Source organism: Lepisma saccharinum, chromosome 27, assembly GCF_977018435.1.
Source record: "Lepisma saccharinum chromosome 27, izLepSacc3.1, whole genome shotgun sequence".
NCBI lineage: Eukaryota > Metazoa > Arthropoda > Insecta > Zygentoma > Lepismatidae > Lepisma > Lepisma saccharinum.
In genome coordinates, this window is record NC_139255.1 from 52,702,468 (window position 1) to 52,727,750 (window position 25,283).

The 25,283-nt window shown below is 38.9% G+C and overlaps 2 protein-coding genes across 8 annotated transcripts in view; one reads left to right on the forward strand and one right to left on the reverse strand.

Annotated features, from left to right (window-relative positions):
- Nucleotides 1-6,932: 6,932 nt before the first annotated feature.
- On the reverse strand, nt 6,933-21,538 carry LOC145980108 (derlin-1-like). Of its 3 annotated transcripts, none has more exons than XM_083113113.1 (7): nt 21,414-21,538; nt 18,424-18,605; nt 17,794-17,905; nt 16,339-16,430; nt 14,054-14,202; nt 11,408-11,518; nt 6,933-7,240 (listed from the first exon to the last, which is right to left on the reverse strand). In XM_083113113.1, exons 2-7 carry the CDS (start codon nt 18,574-18,576, stop codon nt 7,159-7,161), a joined length of 699 nt encoding a protein of 232 aa, XP_082969239.1. In that variant the 5' UTR covers nt 18,577-18,605; nt 21,414-21,538; the 3' UTR covers nt 6,933-7,158. The 3 variants fall into 3 exon arrangements, with proteins under 3 accessions (XP_082969239.1, XP_082969238.1, XP_082969240.1); XM_083113112.1 differs by lacking the exon at nt 21,414-21,538 and adding an exon at nt 21,037-21,141; XM_083113114.1 differs by lacking the exon at nt 21,414-21,538 and adding an exon at nt 20,728-20,837.
- A 286-nt stretch (nt 21,539-21,824) lies between these two features.
- Nucleotides 21,825-25,283, forward strand: part of Gas8 (Growth arrest specific protein 8) — a 335,305-nt gene continuing 331,846 nt past the window's right edge. For 2 of the 5 annotated variants that reach the window (XM_083113030.1, XM_083113029.1), the window contains exon 1: nt 21,858-21,955. The gene's annotated coding sequence lies outside the window, so the exon portion shown is untranslated. Of the gene's footprint in view, nt 21,956-25,283 lie in introns of all 5 variants that reach the window. The other 3 variants (XM_083113033.1, XM_083113031.1, XM_083113032.1) reach the window with 3 other exon arrangements.

Here is a 25,283-nt window from a genome sequence, read left to right on the forward strand (position 1 = left end):
AGTTTATGGACGCACAAACTGAGTTAAATTTACACACAGTGCTCCTAATACTTGAGACAAGAAACATGTGAAGACCGTTTCGTAAAAATCATCCTTAATAGACAGGCAACTTTAAAAAAATGCACCGGTATTAACAAAACTACCACTTCAGCGCCATCTGTACGCAGCAGTTTGAACATGAAGGAGACCTTATATTTTCTGTTATTTACTTAAATCCCTTCAATCGTAACAAAATTATAAGGTTCACATGTTCTAGTGAATAAAACAATCTTTTATGTAGGAAAATTTCTTCCTTACCGAATCTATATTAGTTGTATGGCTATCATTAGAAATTTGGGTCTATGCTTTAGCATGGCTTTAGAACCCCCTTAAGCAAAAGAAATGTGTCTGTGTGTGTGAACCTACATGAATGCAGACTCATTTATGTTCATATTTGCACTTGTGCGAATTACTCACTTCTGGAAACAATAAGTATTTTTAAAAAAATATAAAAATAGTTTACTTACGTAATGTGAGTATACTCCGTTTATAAAGCGACATGGAGTACTGGTACGTGCCAAGGAAAAGCCTGAAGAAGGGTCAGTAAGACCCCCAAAACGTCGCTTTTATAAACGGAGTATATTCATTACGTAAAAAAAAAAGTAAAGTGCTCCCCTGTGCTTAGCACCACGCCATGAAGGTGTATAGGGGGTGTGGGGGTAACGCCACACACTTTCTTGATCCGGTCGTGAGTGGGGGTGATGTGATCAGCATCACGCCCCTGACCGCCTTTACCCCCCAGGGTTTCCCCCAGGTACCCATGTTATTCGATGCTGGGTGGACGCCGGGGCCGCTTCCAACGTTAGAAATGTTCTCGGATTTGAACCGGCCGGGGATCGAACCCGGGACCTTTAGCATGGTAGTCAGACGCGTTACCGACTGAGCCACCGTGGCCTATACGTAAGTAAACTATTTTTATATTTTTAAAAAAATACTTATTGTATCATTTATGAACACACTATGTTTTACAATAGTTCTGATGATAAACACAGTAACAATTAATAATAACAATAAACCAACTTGAAGCGTACCAAAACCTTTCTTCCCAGCAAAAATACCACTGCTATTTTAATATGCATTTATCACTAGTACTTGTGTCTATTTATTTGTGGATGGTGTTCCATAACCACTTTAAGCACCAAGAGCAGGATCAGACTGGTTGACTGAGAGTTCCCTCCTTCTGGGCTCTAATGCCCCATCAGTGTTTTGCACATATGTTGAAAAATGCTTCAAGGTTTGGTTTATTCAAGGGATCCCGAGTTCATTACCTGGTGGAGGCACACAGTGGTTCGGATCCCACTTTAAACTGTAGGCTCAGTCCCGATTAGACTTACTGTGCATAAAGTGGACTTAAAACAACAACTCAATCAATGTTTGCTTTCTTTTATTCCAACAATGTGAATCAGCGGCGGCTCAAGGGGTAGAGCCGCCGTGCCATGGCACTACCCTCAGAAGAAATTCATACGTCACCAAGTAAAGTTAAATGAATACATTGATAGTTTACAGACAAGGAGATTCGAATCTTGCAATCGGTCAAGCTGACGTGACGACCGCCCCAACCTCCTCACTGCATCGCCAGCTGTTTCGTTCGTACCCTCGCGAGGCAACGGTCCGAGCCGCTGAGGATCTGGCCTAACCAAGTTGACACACGTGCAGAGGGTTGAAGAAGTCTCAGCGAGGAACATTTCCACCATGAGCCGAGAACAAAGTGGCAGGGGGCGGGGTTAGCCCATAAGAAACCGTGCCAGTCTTAGCCTGGCCTGGCGAGGGAACTTTCGCAGTGTTGACGCGACACAGTTTCCACCTTCTGAAAAAAGTCGCTAAATACGACTGGTTTGTAACACCCGTTGGGGGAAGTAATTTCTGCCTACTTTTGGAGAAACGAACCTAATATTTTTCCAAAGTTAAATGAACATTTTTGATAATAGATAGATGCACCAAGAGGGCCATCCAGACTTTTTAAAAAATATCCTATGATGATGCGAGTTTCCTTTGGCATTTCGACAATTTATTTTCATAACAAAGATATTTTCGACATCCAGTTAGAATACGTGTGCATGGGGGAGAAGAAGGTGATAGGATTTGTTTTTCCTTTCCTCTTGTAATTGTTATATTTTTAGGGAAGTTTCCTGTAGTGTATAAAGATAGGTTAGTGAGTAAAGATGAATCGGATTAGTACGCTATTACTTAAACACATGTTGTTTTCCACGTTACCAAACGAGGACAAACATCTTGGCTAGTGGCGCAACCTCAAGGAGAGGGCGCGGGGGGGGGGGCATTGCGGAGGGTTTTTTTTCTATTTACTTGATCACGTTGGCACTACCCATCATAGTTGCCGCTGGCCGCCACTGATGTGAATTACCTCTCAGAAAAACAAAGAGGCCCTGGACAGTCCCGCCCTGTGTCACTCCCAATGTTCTCTTAAGAGGTAGGTCGCCTACCAACATGCAGCAAGCGAGCAAGCTCCACCGAAGATTGTTTTCATTTCCCCACAAATTTCAGCAGCTGCTTCTTTCAGTGCTCATAACAATTGTCCCCTGCTCCCCTCTCTCCCCTTTACTGCTACCTTGTCAAGTGTGTCGTAAAATGCCACAGTGTTTTGCATCATTTCATTCCATCTGTGTAATACGACAATGAAAATATAATAAGGACCTTGCTGTAGTCACCCATCAGCGCCTCCTCAGGTTTTTCCAGGAAGGGGAGAGGGTACAGTCACCCCTTCCTTTAATATGCTATTGAATATGTCTTAAAATGTCACAATGTTTTGTGCAGTTCATTCCAACTGTGCAAATTATAAATAATAATTTATCAATCAACATGAGAAATTATAAAGCAATCGTCTTGGTGGAAGTTGATCGCCCCTACCTGACTCTACTGTTAATCCACCCTTGGGTCTGCACATGTTACTATTATGAATTTTTAGCAATCCCACTCAGTTTTGCTCAAAATTGTGTCTACACAAGCATGAGCTTGAGGACAGATCATTCACAGACGAGATGGTTCGGACACATGAAGAGGATGGGTGCAGAAAGAATACCAGTAGCAGCTTACAATGCACAAGGAGTGAGAATAAGGCCAAGAGGAAGACCAAGATGTCGGCGGAAAGAGCAGATAGCGGAAAGTGTTAGGAGAAGAGGACAAGATTAGAACACCGTGGAAAGGAAGAAGTGGTGGAAGACCAGAAAAAAATGGAGAAGCCTGACTTCTATGCCGACCCAGCCAGAGGCAGGAAACGGCAAGGTATGATGAAGAAGCATTGATTTTGCATTGCTTAACTCCATTATTGAAATATTATGTGTAGAGTTAATCACCAAAAGTTGTACTGTATTGCTCCATGCCATGAGTGGCTGCACACGTTCGTCGTCTCAATCATTATGGAGGTTATGTGATCAGCACCACACTTCAGCTACCTTCACTAGCGTACACAGAATTGTTCCGGAGGGAGCTATCCACCTTGCTGCATTCTATAGGGGGATGGGGATACTGTAGCATCTGAAAATCGTTTTAAAAGTTGTTCAAACAGAAATGCTAATCAGGAAAGGGGAGTTTGCATTAATCACTTTGGTTTCTCCTGAGTTCTTTACTGTTCTCATTTGAAAATTTGATTTTCTCAAAATTTTGGAACAGACTGTAGCACCATCAGCTTCCCTTGCGTATGTCAGTAGCTACCTTTACCCCAAGGATGGTCCCCTGATTTACACTGAACAGAGTCTGCATAAGTCCTGGTACCACTTTGTGTGCGGACATGATTGGAAAAATTTCTACCCGGGATCACTCACCCAATGGATGGAAGCCAGGTCTCCTAGCCATATATGAGAGGATTTAACGAGTCCAAACCCCCTCCCTTTGGTTTAGTAAACATTTTGCATTAATTACATATGCAAACCAATAATTAAACTTTTCCTTACATTACTTGAAAGAATTTTGAAAAAAATATATACGCTTTATTTCTAATGGATGGTTACATGTTCTCCAGTTTTCTTCATAACTGAAGCTTGTTTGAGAATTTGTTATGGAAAAAATACACTGAATTAGCAATAATTAATTGTATGTAGTTTCAAAAAGTGAAATTTCAAACATATTTTTTTTTTCAAAAGTTGAAAATAGTAATATGAATGCACTCCCATGTTAAACATAATGATGAATAGTAATGTTGTTAATAGGTGCACATTAATGGACTATGTACAAAGGTCATCCTGAAATTAATGCCTCCATCTTAATAACTTAATAATATTGGATTGCAATGAAACTTCACACACATATAATGCTATATGTTACTAATGTACACAATTTTTCATTTGGAGGTATCTAAATAAACAACATGAACAGCCGAGAAAAACAAAGAGCTGGGATTGAATTCTTGCAAATAGAAGGTTGTCGGCCACCAGAGATCCATAGCAGGCTGCAGGTGGCATATGGAGAGGATGCAATTGACATTATCAATGTTAGAAGCTGGATGAAGAAGTTTCGAGAGAGGGAAACCTCAGTGGCAGACTTGCAACCGCAGTAATGGATGAAAAACCGAGGAAAAGTGTCATCAGAGAGAGTGTTGTCTCTACGGACTTCTTGGAACATGGTGCAACAATGAACAGAGCTGCAGACTTTAAAAAAGTTGAGGGACACTATTCGATGAAAAAGAAAGAACATTCCACTAGACAGTATTGTTTTGCATCACAATAATGATCGTCCCCATATGACAATGGAAATGTCACAGGTAGGGTTACCAGATTGCTATAAGGGAAATGTGGGACATGTTGTCCCAAAATGTAGGACATTAAGTCAAAAATTAGGTCACAAAACATTCTCAATAAATAATACATATTTCTATAGAACACGTTAGAATGTAATTGAAAAATGACACTTTTCAGTTTTAAAAGATGAATTCTTAAATGCAAAGTTTCAAAACTTGCAATCATACTAAACAATGCACCTCTTCCTACATGATTTAAGTGATACTTCTCAGAGGAGCCAATTTTTCTCAAAATTTCAGGTTTAATCAAAATATATTTAAAATTAGAGTGGACAGTCAAACTCTTGAAATTATAGGAACCAGTACCAAACATTTTACAGACTTTATGAAAAAATTAATTTCTCTTGTGAGTCTGTTGTGCTGATGGTAATGAAAGTACTCTCTCAACATTTGCATTTTCAGCAATTACTGTAATTTGAAATGGTTCCAGAAGTTTCATCTTGGGTAGTTTTTAGATTAATAACAGGGTGTATACCAAAATAACACATCCAGAATTATTGACTTTTTCTGGACTTTTCTAGACCTTTTTCCGTTTTTCTAAATGTTTATTTATTCGACCCCTACTTAGGTATAGCTGGAAATTAGTAATTATGAAAATAAATATTTATTTAATGAAAACCCCTAGATGAAAACTGAAGCTGTATTTAAGAAGAGAATTAGATATGCTTTATCTATTAATGCATCCCGGACTGTTTCTTGCAGACTAGCAAGGCTTTGGCATCTGGATTGATTGAGTTGGTGTTTAAGTCCACTTTGTGCACAGTAAGGCTAACCGGGACTGGACCTACAGTTTCAAGTAGGATCCGAACAACTATGATGATCCTCCATCGGGTATCGAACCCGGGATCCTTTGGCATCTGGACTCACAGCCAGTATAATCTTATGTGAGGCTTGTGTCGGTTGTCCCTATATATTATCTTACCACCATTCATCCTAATCTTCACAATTAGCCAAAGGAACAGAAAAAGTGAAGTAAAATAAACGAAATCAACCAATCAGTCATTGTGATAGCAAAAATTCTTGACCACAAGAATAATTTATTGCCTTTTTATTGATTTCTCGACCTACTTGTTGATTTCTTTACTTTTTCTTGACTTTCATTACTCTCTTGACTGGCAGGCACCCTGAATAACTTTGTTCTCCATACCCCTGCTTTACAATCAAAATATTGAATTAGAATGGGAAGCACCGTATTTCATCAGTATAAATCCCAAGGCAAGACATTCCGCTTAGGCATTGAACAGTGACATGATCAGAAAGTTTTCCCAAAACTTTGTTCATTAATTGCTTCCGTTTTATAGTTTGTTTTCTAGCAGGACAAACTTTTGTTTTCTTTTTGGGCAATGACTGAATCAAAATAAATTTCACTATTGAGTTTGGAAGCCCAGTCCATAGACTTGTAACTTGCATGATTTTTTTCTGTTACGTATTTTCCTAATTAATATTACGTGATGCTCAAAATGTACGACATTTATGATATTTTTGAAATTCCTCCCGGACACACGGCTAAAATGTAAGACATTTCCGGGAAAACTGGTCGTCTGGTAACCCTAGTCACAGGCCATTGCCAAAATGGGGTGGTCAGTAATGCCCCAACCCCCTTACATTTAAATCGCAGCCTGTTATGGATCTCCGGTGCCCTACTCAACCCTCTTATTTGCAAGAACTTGATTAGAGATCTTTGTTTCTCTCAGCCATTCATGCTGTTTATTAAGTTACCTGTAAATGAAAAATTGTGTGCATTAATAACACATCACATTATACGTATGTGAAGTATCATTGCAATCCGATAACAATATGAGGAGTTAATGTGGAAACATTAATTTCGGAATGATCTTTGTACATTGAGATCGTTTAAAAGGAGCAGGGCCATACAGACTAAGGCTTCAGTCTTTGGGCTTGGGCTATGGGACATGTGCAGGTTTGAATTTCTCGGGGAAAGTGTAACAACTTTTCTCCTGAGATTTCGGCCAGCATTTTACTATCATTGGGCTGCTGAAAGTTGAACCTCCCCCCCCCCTATTATTTCTCTATATATACAGTTATGACCTTCAAACAAACCTCCATGATGCCTGGAATATATGATAAAGCTTTCCTATTACAGTCAGCATGCTTTTGGATGCACAGAAGGAATGCACATAAATAAGAATAAAACGTTTTTATTACAAATCAATCATCACACAAAATATGTACAGTTTCATACAAAAATACCAAAAAGTGGTATGCAGGTGAGAGTATTCCTTTGAGTCTACTGCTTTTGTTTTGTTATTTATAACATAGTTTCAATTCACTGTATTCACTGGCTTCTTATCACCGGATTCACTTTGTCACTCTGTAGTTCCATACTGGTGATAGTAACTGATATTTCATTACCTTCCAAGAACTCGTCCACTACCCCAATAATGAGCGCTGCTATTTCTTCTGGCTCCAGAATTAGAAAACCACCTGTGCCTAGGATGGGGGAAAAAAGAATAAATGAAATATGTTAATTCATTAGTTCCCTTTGAATCCAATTTTAGTAAAATCAAAATGTAGCTTGAAAATTATACAATTGTTACAAAATAATAGTTATGAGTAGTTTGTATGCTAACGATTCATTGTAGTTCATGTAGTAAATTCTGAAAACCATACCATCCAAACCAGTGGCGTGCTCAGGGTTTTTGAAAGGGAAGGGTTATGTACACTTTTTTCTGGTAGTCAGCCCTCATTTCGCCATCTTTTCCTACCTTTGATATTATTTTTTTAGGAGTACCGAGCCAAAGAGGATGTTATAACCCCCCCCCCCCCCTTGGGCACGCCACTGATCCCAACATTATACAAGAAGCAAATGCTCTTGCTGTCAACGGTTTTCAGTTAGAGTTCAGGCCTGTGTATTGTCCCTTTATCAATTTCAAATTATCATAATTTTCCCGATGCCTAAAGATGCAGAAAACAGTGCAAAAATGCACTGATATAAAAATCATAGTGGTGCGTGGAGTGGAAAGGAAATTGTCCAGGCTACACAACCCTAACAGCAGGGTTCGCCAAGGTGGGCCCAGCCCGAAAAAATCCAGCAGTTTTTTCGGGTTGGGCCCACTTGAAAAAACTCATTTTAAAACCCAGTGGGTTTTTTCCTTAACTTTGGTATTTCAGCAATTTCTGAAATGAAGGAACGTCATAGAGGTGTATACTAATGAAGATTGTGTTTTGAATTCTTAGAATGCGATCACGACTGTGATTATAACTCGAGATTAATTTTGCTATCTAAAATGCACAACACTTGTAATATTGAAATGAAGTAGAATGAAATATCAGAGCTCAGTGCACCAATACAAACGTTTAATCTTTATTAAGAAGTTACATAGGCCTATATTAAGCTGTAGATTCTGCAGGTACTTTAGACAAAAGATTCCAATATGTATGTTGAACCAGGCAGGGGTGCCCATCCTCCCCAAGGTGCATGATGCACTCCCCCCAAAAGGTAGAACATCCCCTCCCCCCGGGTTTATGCCAAATTAATTATACTCAAATTATTTTTGTCAGACAACTTTTTCTCATTTAGATCATTCGGTGCCCATAGCTGACTCCCACCGCCCCTAGCTACAGCTCTAAACTTGACGAAAACATGACAAGCAGAAAATGCAAGTGAAGCGAGCAAGAAAATTTTACAAAATGAATTTCTATTTGCATAAAATTTGAAATCGAAGGGGTAATTGCTCCTCTGTGCCTCCTCTGCAGTGTCCTTGGCCTTCAATGTTTGTCAACCTTGCTACCATAGAATTGACTTCTGTCGAAGTTGGGGGGGGCAATGACCCCTGCCCCCATGTGGTTGCGTCACTGTATAATACAGACATATTTAAGCAATATATGTTTACTTTAGATACTTTAGGCTCACTGACATTGTTAGTCAACCTTATTCTGCACAATTTGTCTGCTCGACTAACCTTGTTATAATGCAAATACCATGCCCCCCTCCCCCCCTCATCCAGACCGATTCTAAAGGCATAAGAGGTAAAAGGTAAAGGTAAAGTGTTCCCCTGTGCTTAGCACCACGCCATGAAGGCGTATAGGGGGTGTGGGGGTAACGCCCCACACTTTCTTGATCCGGTCGTGAGTGGGGGTGATGTGATCAGCATCACGCCCCTGACCGCCTTTACCCCCCAGGGTTTCCCCCAGGTACCCATGTTATTCGACGCTGGGTAGGCGCCGGGGCCGCTTCCACCGTTAGAAAAGTTCCCGGATTTGAACCGGCCGGGGATCGAACCCGGGACCTTTAGCATGGTAGTCAGACGCGTTACCGACTGAGCCACCGCGGCATAAGAGGTGGCGTTTCATTTCAACCCTATAGCCGCGATCACCACAAGTAGGTGGAAACTACACATAATTATCCAAAACTAAAAATCAATAACAAGTCAATCAAACGATACGATCCCCCCCATTTTTGTGTGAAGATATATATACAATTGGTATAAAATTTTGTAATAGTGGGTAGGTTGAATGGCAATTACAAATGTGAATTATTACATGTATTCATATTTTATTTATAAAAACTCGACAAAACACAATCAAACCCGAAAAAAAAACGATTAAACCCACCTGGGACCAGGTGGGTTGGTTTTTTTTTTTTAAAAAAAAAAACAGGTTTTTTCAAACCCTGCCTAACAGTGGTGTAGCGGTAACATTGTCGCCTTGTAATCAAGGGGTCCTGGGTTCGATACATGGTTGAGGCACATAGTGGTTGTTCGGATCCCACTTTAAACTGTAGGTTCAGTACCGATTAGCCTCCTGTGCATAAAGTGGACTTAAAACAAAGACTGAAACTCAAAAGCAACCATAACACTGCTAGAGCCAAACAAAAGCTCAGTAAGGAAGTCAAATCTTAAACGAAATGCTCAAATTGCTCCACTGAAGGCCGTGCTGGATGTGTGGCATGTGCCAGCAACGTTTTTCTCAAAAAACCACTATCGTATTAAACTAAAACTATGGTGCAACACCCCTCTAAGAGTCAGAGACTGCCAGAGCAGCTTTTCTTTCATTGATTAACGCATGGTCAGCACCTCGAGTCACCGCTGTTTTCTGGCTCTTGAGACTGGAGCTCACTACTTATTCTTCTAATGTAGCTCCCGAATTGTCCTCATGATACTGGGTCAATGTCGAAATTTCGGGGCTCCCCACCAGGAATTGAACCTAGGACAACACACACCAAAAGTGAGAGCACTAACTATTTGGCTAACCCTGCTATGGTATTACAAATTCTGAAAAAGTTCCATCTGTTTAAGATTCTTGGATAGCATTGAAGTGATGGATTTATTTTTGCTGTTGCCTAGATTTTTATGATAAGTTTATTGAATCATGAGACTATTTTCTGTCACAAATTACTAGACAATAGCAAAACAACACGAAGATTCACTTCAGTGCTCTACAAGGAATTCCATACAGATGCAATTTGAAATATGATAACGGTTTTCAAAAGAGACTTTTTTTAAAAAAAGACTTTGCTGGTGGAAACAAAAGGGTCCCACATGGCCTTGATAGCAGAATTGTTCACTAAACTGGCAAAATTTTTCTCTGCTACTGTTCTTAAGGCGAAGAGGGACAATTATGCACCAGTTGTGCATTTATTTCAATATCGTCGGATTGGGCACTGCTATTTAAAAAAGGGATTAGTATGCAAGAGAGTATGAATTGCTCTCCATGTTGCAAGTGGAAACTGATTTTCAAGTTGATTATTAAGCTAGATACGATGTTTGAAAAATATGATTAGTAAGTATTTACAGAATCCCATGTATTCCTTATGGGAAATCAACTTCAAGTGACGGCTAATCAAATGGGAGTTTCCACTTTTCCTACTACTATGACATAGTTCAACGTGTCCTTTTTCCGTCCATGTACTTCTCTACATCATTGGATGTTTGATATTCCCGAGAGAATGAATAAAATAATGGTCCCATAAGCCTAATGCATTTCTCCTTGCCTCCTACGGCCATCCTGGCAGTGTTGCCAAACCTAATGTGCATAAAAGAGCTAAATTTCACCATTAATAGTGCTAAAGGTGACTTTCAAGGAGCTAGGTTAACGAAGGCTGAATCAAGTGCCTCCTAGGATAATTTTAGGTGTCAAAGGGGTGGGGGTGCTGCTATAACCATTAGCTTTAAAGTGAAGGCAATTTATTCTTAGTTTTCATCGCCTAGATTTGGCGGCATCACCCATCTCAATAATCCAATGATGCTCGTATGAAATCGAAAATAAAGGATTCCCGGATAACAATATTGCCATCTTCACCTTAGCTACGACGCTATATAAAAGTAGCTGGGGAGGTAAAGGGGGGGGGGGGTGATGCAGCCAATATAACAATATCACGGCACGTGCAAAATGTACACTCATGGCAAAAGTTGGTCTTTGTGGGCTGGAGCCAGTGGTGGCATCATAGTGGGGCAGGGGGCAGGTGCCACAGTTCACAGCCAAACGAGTGCACGAAAGAGCCAGATCTGGTTCCAAAGAGTGAAGTTGGCAACAGTGATCGGCAGCTGCCACAGCGAGAAAGACCTAGGGGAAATTGTCCCTCTCCCCCTTAAGGGATGATTAATTAGTCTATGATAGTTAAGCATAGATTTCAACTAATGCAAGGAAAATACTCACAAAAAAGTAGGAGCTTGCAAAATGGAGGGTGCTCCTAATCTGTCAGGAGCCACAAATTTAAGGAAATAGTAAGTGTGGCCAACTAAAATTCCAATCGACTCAGCAAAAGCCCTGAAATGATAAAATAACTCAGAATAGAACGGCATTACCCATCGATTATAATAATATAATAAGAAAATATACATAAAATAATATTTTCTTTGAGATTCTTTTGCAACTAGTAGCAACAGGTCAATGCCATTTACATCATTATACTTGTGAGAAGGAAGGTGAGATGTGTAAAAAGACTTCATTGAAAACATGAAGATGGTAACATTGTGGAAGTAGAAACAGATTTACCTGTTAAGGAACACAAAAAAATGCCTCAAAACTCTTTATATACTAGCTGTCATTTTTAATTTGCAGCTGAAACCAATGCATCAGCAATTGGTTCAGTTGGTATTGGCTGTTATTGTTTACTTTTATTTAAAACCACACACAATACGTGGTCAGTTCCACTACTGAAACAGTGTTGACGGGAGAAAACTGCTTGTTCCTATCCTGTTTCTGAGCTGCGCTTGGCAGAGGCAGTGTTACTACATGAAGGGAATTCCAGGTCCAATTTTCGGTGAAAAGGAAAATTTCATGAAAAATATTGAAATTGCTAACTAACTCTCTAGCCTTCTTAAACCCGAAGGTTCATGGCTGCAGCAACACAGGCCTTCCATCTGTCCCTATCCTGAGCAAGATCTACATACTCTTTTCCATTCCTACTGATTTCCTTTAGGTCCATCTCAACATTATCCCTCCATCTTCATCTTGGTCTTCCTACTGGTCCATCAGGTTTCCTCTCCCATTCGTGCCACATGACCTGCCCACCTAAGTCTTCTTGATTTAATCATTCTAATAATATCTGGACATGAATACAAATTATGCAGTTCTAAATTATGTAACCTTCTCCACTCACCTGTCTCCTCATCTCTTTTAGGTCCAAATATTTTCCTAAGGATCTTATTTTCAAATACTCTCAATTTATGTTCCTCTTTCAATGTAAGGGACCAAGTTTCGCATCCATATAATAGTACAGGCAATATTACTATTTTGTATATTTTAACTTTTAGTTTCTTAGATATTAAACGAAAAGACAAAAGTATATGTAGAGAAAAGTAACATGCATTTCCTGAATTAAGCCTGCTTTTTATTTCCTCTTTAATATCATTTCATTTGTTAGTATTACGCCTAAGTACTTGAATTTGGAAACTGGTTCAAACGAGTTGTTATCAATAATTAAATTTTGATTATTATCTAACACTTGGTTTCAGCCTGTAAGCATATATTTAGTGTTCTCTTTGCTAACTTCCAAACCTATCTCTTTAGCTGCTTTGAAAAATATTTTAGCTTCCTCTTAATTGTATTTACATCATCCCCCAGTAAGTCTACATCATCTGCATATACTAACAACTGAGTCACACCATTTAATTTTAGTCCTTTGTTACTTTGTTATTTTACCTCCCTAACAGCGTATTCTCAGACAAAATTAAAAAACAATGGAGATAATGCATCTCCTTGTTTTAACCCATCATGAATTGTAAATTTGTCAGACATTAATATCCACACAAATTTTACTTTCTGTTTCACTGGTGCATTGCTGGAATTTAAAATTTTTGTTTTACTTGCATGCCTGCACTTGTATTTATCTCATTCATCTAGATATGTATAATAAATATGAGGGGCATATGAAAGTTATTTAGAATTTCAAAATGCCAAGCATCCCATGGTTGATCATTGGACTTGTCATGGCAGTCACAGTACCTTGGTTTGTCACCTGATATCAGCACTGGACTGAATCAGGCCAATCCACATGAGCCACGGCACAGTTACTGCACTGCTGCCAGTATGTGCACGGACAACATGGTTCTTTTGGAAAGCGGGCGTGAGTACTGTAAAAAATCAGAGGTGATAGAGAAGTATGGCATGTGTGGCAGAACCTGCAACCCCATCTTGGGAATGGCGGTTTCCAGATTGGTATCTGGACGCATTGTTATGTTGCAACAGTGCACCTTTCCACCACTTCCCTGGCCACATCTATTGAAAGGTGCGATGTAATCTGCGGGGAGTGGCCACATATGCTGTGCTGTTAATGGAGGTCCCCAGTTCAAGCCAGTCGATGATGATGATGCCCTCAGTGTTCCAAAAGATTGTGCCCATGTGCTTGTAAGCTGAGGATGCTGTCTACAATTTCTGGTGCTTTCATTGCATTGATTGAACTTTCGTCTCCAGCTCATGGAGCCATTGCCAAGATGGGGTTCTAGGTGCTGCCACAACCACCATGCTTCCCGGACTATTGTCTGTGAATGTCTGTGGTACTCACACCCTCTTTCCAAAAGACACTAACAGCGGTACAGGAAATGAACCATTGCTATTGTTGATTTGCCCGATTCTGTCCAGTGTTGATATCAGTTGAAAGACCAAGGTACTAGCTATTGTGACTGGCATGGCAAGCCCAGTGGTCAACCATGGGATGCAGGGCAATCGAAATTGTAAAACATTATGATACTCCCCTTGTATATACAATAAATAAGAATTGTTGTGACAAAACAGGTCAATTTTTAGGATATGCAACTGATCACTGTCCAAATCTACATACTACTATCAATGTTCTAATACCTTCCTGATGTTATTGTATTGATTGCAAGCAAAATCCATGGGAAGTATGCTGCTGGAAATTGAATACCAAACAAGTAGGTGACAATGACATCTTTGTTTAGCTGACACCACACATAGAGCATGCTAAGAATCAATGGGTCCACTACAATCTAAAATTGAATTTAAATTGATTTCAATTTCAAATGCTAATGTAGCCTTAACCTATGTTTTCTTGGTCCTGTGCACAGAATGAAGTGCAATTATATTTAAATTCTGATTTCTAATTTATAATTATGCTTTATAAATATGATTGTAGCCTTCCCGATGGTGCAGTGGTAGCCTTGTTGCCTTGTAATCAAGGGGTCCCGGGTTTGATACCTGGTGGAGGCGCATAGTGGTTCGGATCCCACTTTAAACCATAGATCCAGTCCCGATTAGCCTATCTGTACATAAAGTGAACTTTAAACAACCACTCAATATAATAGTGCCAATAAAAAATTACTGACCTGATACCAATAAATAATACTGTACAGATTGGCTTTTTTCTAGATGCTGTATCACATATTCACCTCCCTACTCTCAGTATGTGTGGTGGGACGATATAGGTTCTCTTTTTGAAAACTACACAAATTTGCTTGTTATATTCATTAGAATCAGTGGCAGCGATTTAGGGGGTCATGGATGACATTTTTTTGCCCCTGGGCAAATAGCTTCTTAATGCTAAGCCTTGGCTACCAAGAAAAAGCTAACTGTCCTTGCCCCCCAGTTTTGCCACCCAATCACTGCTACTGATTAGAACAGTAAAAAATTAATTCCAGAAGTAAGGTTACATGTAAAAATATTGTATCACTAAACTATCTACAATAAATTTATATTCTATAAAGTCAGAATTTTGGTTGTGACAAAAGAATGAACTAACTTCATATTTCAAATAAAATATGCACCTAATATTGAGAAATAAATTTTTCAAAAAGCAATTGCTGTGTCCAATGTATATATTTTTTTTTTTGTTGGGGGAGTATAAACTCAAAGGAAGAGAAAGATATTTTGAACAATAACGCTTTTCAAAAAATCAAAGATAGACTGAAATTTAAAAATGGGGAAACGAACAGTTCTAGTCACAATGAATTATGTACTCAGTTTTTATTAACAGTACTGCTAGCCAAACTTGACGATGTTTATTTACCTTCAGCTAACAGCTATGTCCAGGGATTATGGGTAGTCAGGTAGGTAAGGTAAATTTACCCGTGCACTTAGCACCATGCCATGAAGGCACATATAGAGGGGATGCAAGGGTAGGGAAACACACACTCTCGATCTCTGCCATTTTTTGGAGGTGGTGTGACCAGCACCATGCTCTGGCCACCTTTACCTTTGTGTTGCCAACAGACACCCATTGATTTCGGGCTGGGTGTACCCCAGAGCCTTTTTATGAATGGATAAAGCCGGAAAAAATCTGGCCTTAGGTCACCAATCTCAGGAATCGCACCTGCGTCTCTCATGTGGCAGCCACAGTGTCCTACTGACTAGCCCACTGCAGTTCTATGGGGTGTCAAGTTAGTTTAAAAACAGCATGCAAAATCCCCACTCCTCCAGCATGGTCTCATCTTGCATCCCTATTTATGAAAATCCTAGGCAGGCTACAGCAAAGGTTTACAGAGAGTATTTTTAATATTTGGTCATGCACTCTGGCTGTGCAGTCTAAGGTGTAAGATTTGGGCTATGGCTACGGGACACGGTTCAAGTCTCCTGGGGGGGTGGAGCGTAACAACTTTTCCTGAGAATTAAGCCTGTGCATGGGACATGTGGCCACCCACCATCCTGAGGAAATCAGGGACCTATGAATGAGTAGCATACCCCGTCAGAAAAAACCTACAACAAGGACTGGGGGTTCATCTGTTGGATGATCTCGTGAGGCAGTCGGTAGGTAGACACTGGCACTCACGAGCTGTTACAACTCAGGTTCTTATTATTTTTAATATTTGTCATATATTAATATTATGCAGTCAGTGGCGTGCCCATGGGGGTTTGGTGGGGGTTATAACCCTCCTCTTTGTCCCAATATTCCTGGTGGGGGTTATAACCCTCCTCTTTGTCCCAATATTCCTAAAAAAAAGAACATCAAATGCAGGAAAAGATGGCAAAATGAGGGCTGACTACTAAAAAATGTATACCTAACCCCCCTCCTTTTGAAAATCCTGGGCACGCCACTGGATATAGTAACAAGTTGGAAGAGAACTATGCATGCATAAACTATAAATATAGAGTATTAAATATAAATAATACACATGAAAAGAAAAACTTACAAGAAATTCAGCCACCAAGCAAGCACAGACACAACATAACCACATGAACAACAACATGACGAAATAATCTGCAGTTTTACCTTCATAAGCACCTAAAAATTTGTAATACCAATTAATATTCATGTATTAAATTGCCACTTAGAAATAAATAAGGTACAAAAGAAATGCCAGTTTTAAGCATTAATGAAATATTCCCACTAAACATAGAATAAATGGCAACACCATCCATGAACGTACTGACTTGAAAAATTATCTGATATTTTAACTGATCCTGTCACTTTTTTTTTCTTGGGAATGATTATCGTATATTGGCATGGAAATAGTATGGTTTATTTTGTAAAAATTAGATGCAGAGTGGAATGAATAAGAACATTTAGCAAACTTGCAAATTTCACTTCTCTGTTCAACACTATATTGTTGCAACTATTTATTTTCTAATTTTTGTTCATTGAATCACAAAAGTACTATGATGTTGAGCAAGTCCAAGAGAAAAGTCGACAACAAATATTAGCAGCATGTATATGGGTGTGTGTGTTTGTGTACAGGAGCGGCCACTCATAACTACAATACGGACGCATCACTGCCATGTGTAACCACAAGTGAACAAACATTACAGTAACATCTATGTATTATGATTTTCACATTTTCTTAATTGCAAATATTTCATTGCTTACAGATTGCTGGTTGGTCAGTTCTGTATCTTTTCTTTCTTGTGCAACAATTTCTTGTGCCTGTGAAGCATGGCTTTTACAGTGAGAGAAGTCTGGTGGGGAGCCACACTCCACACGAATGCACTTTACGTGCCTGCGAGCATTCTCTTGTGAGGCCGGGTGAGACAGATGGGGAGAATAATATGCATGGAGGATGACAGTTTCCTCATCTCAAATCCCAAACCCCTATCCAAAGCTGGCTTCTCTTCCTGGAGAACTGTAAACAATGAAGAGTTTCAAGAAGCAAAGATGTTCAACATTTAAAAAATCATTCTGTATTTCATATTTTTATTCACTTACGACAAAAGCATAGGGCAATAACTAACATAATTTCCAATTAGGAAAAAAATAAAGGCACATTTTCCCAAAAAATATTGTTGTTCCCTATAAAAACATTGCTTACATTTGAATTTATCGTGTTCATGTAAAAATTAACACATTATTGTGGCTAGAATGAAATTATGTGTGTGAAATACATAATTTTTGGTTGACTTCCATTTTCTAGGGAGGGCCACGGCCACCCCTTGCTTCCCACCTTTCGGACACCCATGACTGCATACCATATACGTGGTAGATTAGAATTTGCTGAACCTCACCCAAGGATAAACCTAATGATTCACATGTACCACATGTAAACTAAATCTAGCAATTTACAATGTGTACTAAGTAATTTAAAATGGAATATTGTAAATTGATTACAAATGTGTCACGTTGAAAATTAATTATTCTTTAAAGAAACACTTACCACTTTCAAGTCTACTGGAAAAGTGATAAATAAAGAAAAGTTTTAGAAGGAAATGCAGGCCTGTGCTTGGTCCAACAGGATAATAAAATGCAGCAGTAAAAGGTCGCCATAACTGTAATTAAAAATAAGAGTGTCACATATTTAATTGAGGTATTTTGCCCAACAAAATATTGTTAAATTTGGTAAGCTCTTTGCTGATTATAACTAAACTCCATACTGCAACAGACTAAGGGCTGGGGCCTGCCAGAGCAGCTTTTTCATTGGGTGTTGCATGATCAGTGCATCGAGTCCCATCGCGGCACTTTTCTGGTTTTCAAGACCGGAGCCTGCTACTCCATCTTTTCAAGTAGTTGCCCAACTGTGCGCACAACAATAAGTCAATGCCGGAATTTTGGGGACTCCCACCAGGAATAGAACGGGATGCTCCCACCAAAGGCAAGATCACTAACCATTAGCTATACAGGAGCCCCATTTGCTAATTATAAATAGAAACTGTAGAATGAAATGTTTCATCTCTATTGTATATTTACATTCATAATTATTAATTTAATATTAACAATATTTAACAACCATATTTTTTTATATATAATGATCTAACAGTAAGCTATACACATTCACAAAAGTTCTTACTTGAAATTTTTTAAAAATTGGTAAAGGTAACAACACAAGCTGTTGCGGGTTGACAATTCCAAACCGGCCAAGAAGAGAAATCACTATCGTATAAGTGAACCACCATCGCGTGACAACAGGAATTCCAGAATACCATTCAGCTATATCAGACATGATTTGAATTAAATACTGCTAATTTGTTTCTGCAAAGAAAGGGATGAAAACATGAAGCAAGGTTACTTTATCATATGTAATACAGGGTGGCACATATTGTATCTACCAACTTCCAATGACAACGGAAAGACGGTGAGCGCTTGTAGTAACTTATATGGTTATGAAATAAAAATATACACATAGGCATTTAATACAGTGCATAATATGAATAATACAGGCATAAGTGCACCAATGTCCTCCTTCTGCTTGGATGCACTGTTCGAGGCGATGCAGAAAGGCTTTCATGATGCATGTCTCAACGTGTCCTGTGGAATAATGCATATTTCACAGGAACTGAAGGTTCACAACATTACCCAGTGGCCCTCCACTGTCTAACCCACACCACCTCAGAATGATGTATCACTCTGGAACAGGTACATGGCAATCTTTATTGTTCTGCCGCAGTGCCTTGTGACTGTTTGGATGAAGGCTTTCACTGCCGCAATCCGCGTCTGCACCAGCCAACGCTCCATGGTAAACTAATTGCCTGACTCCCAACTCTCCACAGATGTAGATATGCGCACATTCATTCTAGTAGTTTTGCCAGTTCAAACTGGTAGATACAATATGTGCCACCCTTTACTACAGGAGCATATATTCTAGACTAGCAGACTATCTGTGAAGCCTGAAGCCCAGAGACTAAAATAGAGAAGAAAAACCAAATAGAAAATGTGCATAAAATTGTTAATTTCAATGAGAAAATGAAGGTGCTTCAGGAATTGTCAACCTGATTTCTAAGAATTCTGCAACCTGTGTGAATTGACATGCCTTCTATTTCCGTTAAACATACGTCCCCCTCATATTTTATTCCTGCGATTGATTGACATTTCCATGTCTATGAACATGGATCAACAGAAGCAATTATTTTGTAGCGACAGCCACTGTGGTGTAGCGAAAGCCGCTGACTTTTGCTGCCACCTAACAGGGGGAGAAGGAACTCCTTCCACCTTACCAGATGCGAGGTGAGTGACCCCTGGAAGCAGGGGTGAAAGACAGGGGACAAAAAAGACCACAGAGAGACTTGAGGTATCGCGGAGACAACGACGGGAGCGGTCTCCTTCGGTATTACTCAGTGTTTGTAGTGTAGCTGTAGTGTTCATCTAGAATAAGCAATAAGGTAAGACAACATCCTTTGATTTGGTGATTCTACCCCAAAATTTCTTTATTACTATTTTTGTGGTTACTGATTCAATGTTTAAAACAAGAAAATAATTTAACACAATGTCACCTCACTTCAAAAATCCCAAAATATGAATGTTGAAGAGACCCTGGCATTTTTTTTAATTCGAATACAGTATTGAGATAGTCCAGATCTTGAAGTCAGCATAGTTAGCTAGATAGCCTAACCATATGTGCATTATTAGACCTAAGTGAAATTGTAGGTCAGGAATTGTTAGTATCGGAGGGAAAGGTTTAGAGCTCTTAGCTTTAGTTTTAATATTTGTTGCAAACTGAGTGTGCCTCGTACCAGACTAGTTGTCATCCATTTTTACAGCCCCTAGGATCCTTCTTAGTAATTTTTGCTCGAAATTTACTGGCACATGCTTTCCTTTCTTGCATACAATCCAGGCCTCTGAGCCACAATTAATTACTGGTTAAATCAGTGCTCTGTATTCTAAATTTTGTTGTTCTTGAATAGCTGTTTAATCTAAGTAGAGGGGTGAGAGTGAGGTAAGCTTTATTTATTGAAATAAACTCTTGTACCATCTCCATTTTTTTTTAAAAAAAACATCTGCCACTATAAATCTTGAAATGCTGTAGATTTATTGCAGGGCAAGATTCAGAAACTACAGATCTGAAGGAGGAGGGGGCTTGATAGAGACCCATATTCTTTGTAGGACGAAACTATACTCTTTGGCCCACATGGAGCAGCCGTTTATCCTGAATTTCTCATTGGGGGGGAGGGTAAATTTCATGCCAAAATGACCTTTAATCAGGGTTTTGTTAATAAATGTTACGGGGTGAGGAAATTTGGGGAGAGTGTTGGGACATGTGTGGATAAATCACTGGCATCAAATTCTATCACCACTCTGGTTTCTAGCTCTCGAAACTGGATTCTGCTATTATTCCATCACGACCTTCGGTGAGCACCGACATTTTTGGAGCACTAACCGAGAATTGAACCCGGCACCGCTGGCACCAAAGGCAAAAGCGCTTTCGGCTAAAAAATTCCAAACAAATTCTAAGAAACACAACTGAGTTGGAAACTACTATGTTGGGAATAATGTTCACCTCCATCGACAGTGGCGTGGCCAAGTGGAAGTTGGTTGGGCGTTATAACCTCCCCCCTTTTTTGACCCAGTATCTAAAAATAAAGAACATTCAACTCGGCACGTTTCAAAATCATATTAAGCGGTCCTGTAAAATTATTAAACAATACGAAAATTTCGCCAAGTTTCTACTAAAATTACAATCGCTCACCTAAACCAAACATTCCTCTGTTATGTACACAGTGGGCGAAAATAATATTTCGCCTGTCCCGCGTTCGCGGGGTCTCGCTTATTGCACAACACTTTAGCAACCTTGTGTACTGACGTCACGAGAGAAGGCTTTTTAATTGATTTTAGGATACATGCCTACATTGTTATGCTAGGCTCGCTAGGTTTAGTTCTCTTAGCCTAAATAATAATTTTGAATTGCATTTATGCTAATGGAACCTAACCTAACCTCGTAAGCATTCTTCATGTGACGTCAGAACACAAGGGTTGCAGAAATGAAGTGTGAACGGGCAAACCCGCGTTGGCGTAGCGAAAACCAATTACGCTCTTTGATCCTTTGATGCAAGGCTTTGATGTTACCCAAAATAAGTTGGTATGTGCAAATTATCCACTATTTTTTCCTGTGCGTGTTTCGAGAAATAAAATCTGCTCTGGCCAAAGTGATCCACTGAAAATTCGTAAAACGAAATGAGAAAACGTGGGTTGGACAATTCGACACATGTTTGTTATTGAATGGCGACAGCGTTTGCAGTGGCGTTTGTATGTTTCTCACCCCTCCCCCATTGACCATTGAAAAAAATTCTTCAAATATACGTACACATACACTCACAAAGTGAATCAAGTGCCATGTACATAATTGTTTGCTCGGATTATTAAAATTAAAAGATACGCATTCTTGCCTTCTCCCTGTGGCTGTCTTCTTTGCACATCCTTCCAGATTGGCTTTCTGACCAGAAAATGTAAAAATACCATCTCATCCTCTCTCTTTTCGTATGTTGCCATGACAACGCTCAAATGTACGTTGGAAACTGCGAAGTGCGGTAATTGTTCCATATCTTACGTATTAGTAATTAATAATTTGTAAAATTTGTCACTAAATTACGATTTTTGTATATCAGGAGGTATCAGAAGTACATTTATTGTCGATTAGGTTTCACCAACATCTTTTCTCATTTCTGTTTTTGTAATAGGATATTATGCGTATATTTTTTTTCTTTTTAATACGTAACTAGTATAGGAGCGCACACAATATTACAGACAAAGAGCATGAGTAGAAATATAGATGTCGTACAGTAGCCGTAATTTCAGCCTTGCACACCCTTAATATGGCTGTTCCGTATATCGGAAACACATTTAAATCGAGTATTTTGTGTTTCACATGGTTCGTACCTAACAATTGTGGGTAACAGTTCCGATTGTTTTATGATTTCTCCTAGCACAAAGACTAAATATCGTAGTCTTTTGGAAATCATTGTCACACGAAATTTGAACCTTCCTTAAAGTAATGAGCGCTGTTTGGACTCGAAAAAAAGTTATTTATGTTGAAAAAAACAACTTGAAAATCACCTTACACATCTCATGGACAAGATATTCTCTGTCGACAAGCAACAGTAAGCGTGGGAATGAATGTAGAAGTAAATCGGAACCTTAGTAGAATGCATTTAGGGACTTTATTTTAATGTTAAGGGAACCAAACCTAACCTGCCTAACCTAACCACGATAGCATAAGTAAATTGAAAGTCATATATTATGTTTTTATCCCGGAGGATTGTGTAGACTCGCGGAAGCAAACTGTTCTGTTGCATGTCAAAAATATTTTAGTGGCAGTGGTGTGACGTGGCTTTTTCAAAAGTGTTGCTGGCCATCAGTACGGCAATTATGCCTGCTAGATGTTATCATCTCAACCCCTCCCCCCCCAAAAAAAAACTGGGTACTACTTTACTATACCGGAGACACCTATCAATGATTTATTTCGCAATTTTTTACATTGCTAACATACTATTCTGCGTTGCAGAACATTTCTTTAGGTGAAATAATGGATTTCTAACGAAAATAATGTCTATTTCTTACATACGATAGCCCCACAAACCATCACGGGGACCAGGTATGCCTACTAGGTTAGGTTAGGTTCCATTAACACTCCTTTCGTTCAATTTAGCATATACAGACAACATCGGAATTACAAATTCCACGGCATCTTCCACACCCGGCAACAACTTCACGACTCATCCTCGACACGTCATGTTGTAGCAGCATCAATAGCGCGTATTGTGCTCTCGTGCAGAAAGCAAATGGCAGCAACAGCAATAGCACGTCGGAAATAGATTTTCGTAGAAAACCACATGCATTCGCATTAAAATGGATCAAAACTACATTCCCGAACATCGACAACGGTACAGAAAATGATTTGCGTAAGTACTTTCTCCTGTAAATTTGAAGAAATCCGTCTCCGGTATAGTAAAGTGTTACCAAAAACTGCCTTCAATCTAAATTTTTCTTGGTTTCGTTTTCTTTTCCAATCCGCTCAGTGATTTAGCCACAAATTCTCGTAGAAAGAACTACCACTTATGAGACAGTTACCGAGAAAATCCAATGAATAGTGGTCGAGCCTTGTCAATTCTTCATCTCTGTTCCTTTGCAATCGAGGTGGAAAGGGAAGAAAAAGAACCACACGTTTCTTGGGTCAGTTTGACATTTGTGCGGTGAACATACAACAGAATTCCGCTCCTCCAGCACCATCAATTTGTGGAAGAGATGTCCAGCTGTACGTACTACTGTTTGCCAACTTAGCTCTTTGGAGCAAGGTTTGTCCAAATCACGAATCACACCAAGGAACTATAATTTTGTCTATTACCTGACCGGTTTCAGTTGTAGTTAAATCCAGCCTTGGCTTTGCAGTCTACCTTTAGTTGATTTCGCTTTTTTTCTGCCAATGCAGTGTGAAGCACTGACCTGTACTGACAGGTTTGAGGGGTAACTGGGCCCTTTAATCCCGTAGCGCACTGTCCCACTCTTCCCTTGCCTTGGCACCCTTTCCTTTCGTTACCTCTTCAGGGTATCGGAAACGGCCTCCCTCTTCGCTTGTGTAGACTGCAGAAAAAATGTTCTCTGCAATATCTACTCGATGGCAAAGCTGTTGGTTAATGTGTTTAGCAATACTGTTTTTTTTTCCTTTACATTTTGCTGTTACATGCACTCCACGTCTGTTTAGTGGTAAAAAAGACTGACTCTACCCTCGAAATTTAGGGAAATTTTTATTTTTGTCAAAGACAATGAGTGTGTTTAAGAGTGCAGAGACAGGTTAGTTACTGAGCTGTACTGACTAGAATGTGAAATGTTAAAATTTCCCCAATATGGAAGTAGTTTCCAATAAGCAAGTTAAATTTTATTTTTTTAAAGATAATTTTCGCATGTTGAGATCTATTCTGAACTGAACATCGTCAACAGCCAGCAGTGGCTATCAGCAAAGATGTTAAGCTTCATACAGTATACACTGTATACTTAATCTCATTGACATGGTCCAAATCATTTTCCTCTTCTTTCATAGACACCGATAAGTGAGAAAGAATTTTTGTCTAGTCAAAAGGTAAAAAAAAAGTGGTAAAATGTAGGTAGAGACTTTTATACTGTACCCATGATAGATAGATAGATTTATTTCCTGTAAAAACCATACATGTAACACTAATTACAAGATTGGTACAGGAAACGTCATATAACATTACAATGTATTATATATGTATTATACATTACTAATACAAAATGTAGATAACAACCTATAATTAATCAAATTTGATTTGAAAAAATTCCACAGCCGAATAAAAACAATGATATATAAGCATACTTTTAAGTTGATTTTTAAATATGTTCAGTGGACAGTCTTTCAATTTCTTAGGCAAATGGTTGTACAATTTATATCCATGAAAGTAAACACTCTTATTAAAATTAGATGTCCTGTGGCTTTCATAATGAATGTCATCTTTCTTCCTCGTTCCATACGAATGTACACTACTATTTGGTTTAAGGTTGAAAATATTTTTCTTCAGAAATATTAATGCTTCATATATATACAAACATGGTAATGGTAATATCTTTAGGCTTCTAAACACCTGCCTACACGATTCACAATAATTGGCACCAATTATTATTCTAACGACTCTTTTTTTGTAAGATAAACAACTGTTTGGCACCAGGTGTGTTTCCCCAAAACGTAATTCCATATCTTAATCTTGAGTGAAAGTTTGCATGATAAGCCGTTAGAACGGTTTCTTTACTACATATTTTGCTTAATACCTTAAGTCCATAACAGACTGAGTAATACATCAGTATGAGTATTCCATTTCATATTTTCATCAACAACAACACCTAAAAATATTGTATGTTGGGTAAGAATTTACAATATAGAGAAAGTCTCCAATTTCGTTAATTTTCGGTATACTAACTAATTTTGGC

Coding starts and splice junctions, on each gene's coding strand:
- LOC145980108 (XM_083113113.1), bottom strand. CDS start 18,576: ATGTCTGATATAGCTGAATGGTATTCTGGAATTCCTGTTGTCACGCGA. Junction 17,906..18,423: donor CAATTTTTAAAAAATTTCAA/GTAAGAACTTTT, acceptor TTTTAATTACAG/TTATGGCGACCTTTTACTGC. Junction 11,519..14,053: donor AATACAATAACATCAGGAAG/GTATTAGAACAT, acceptor TTATCATTTCAG/GGCTTTTGCTGAGTCGATTG.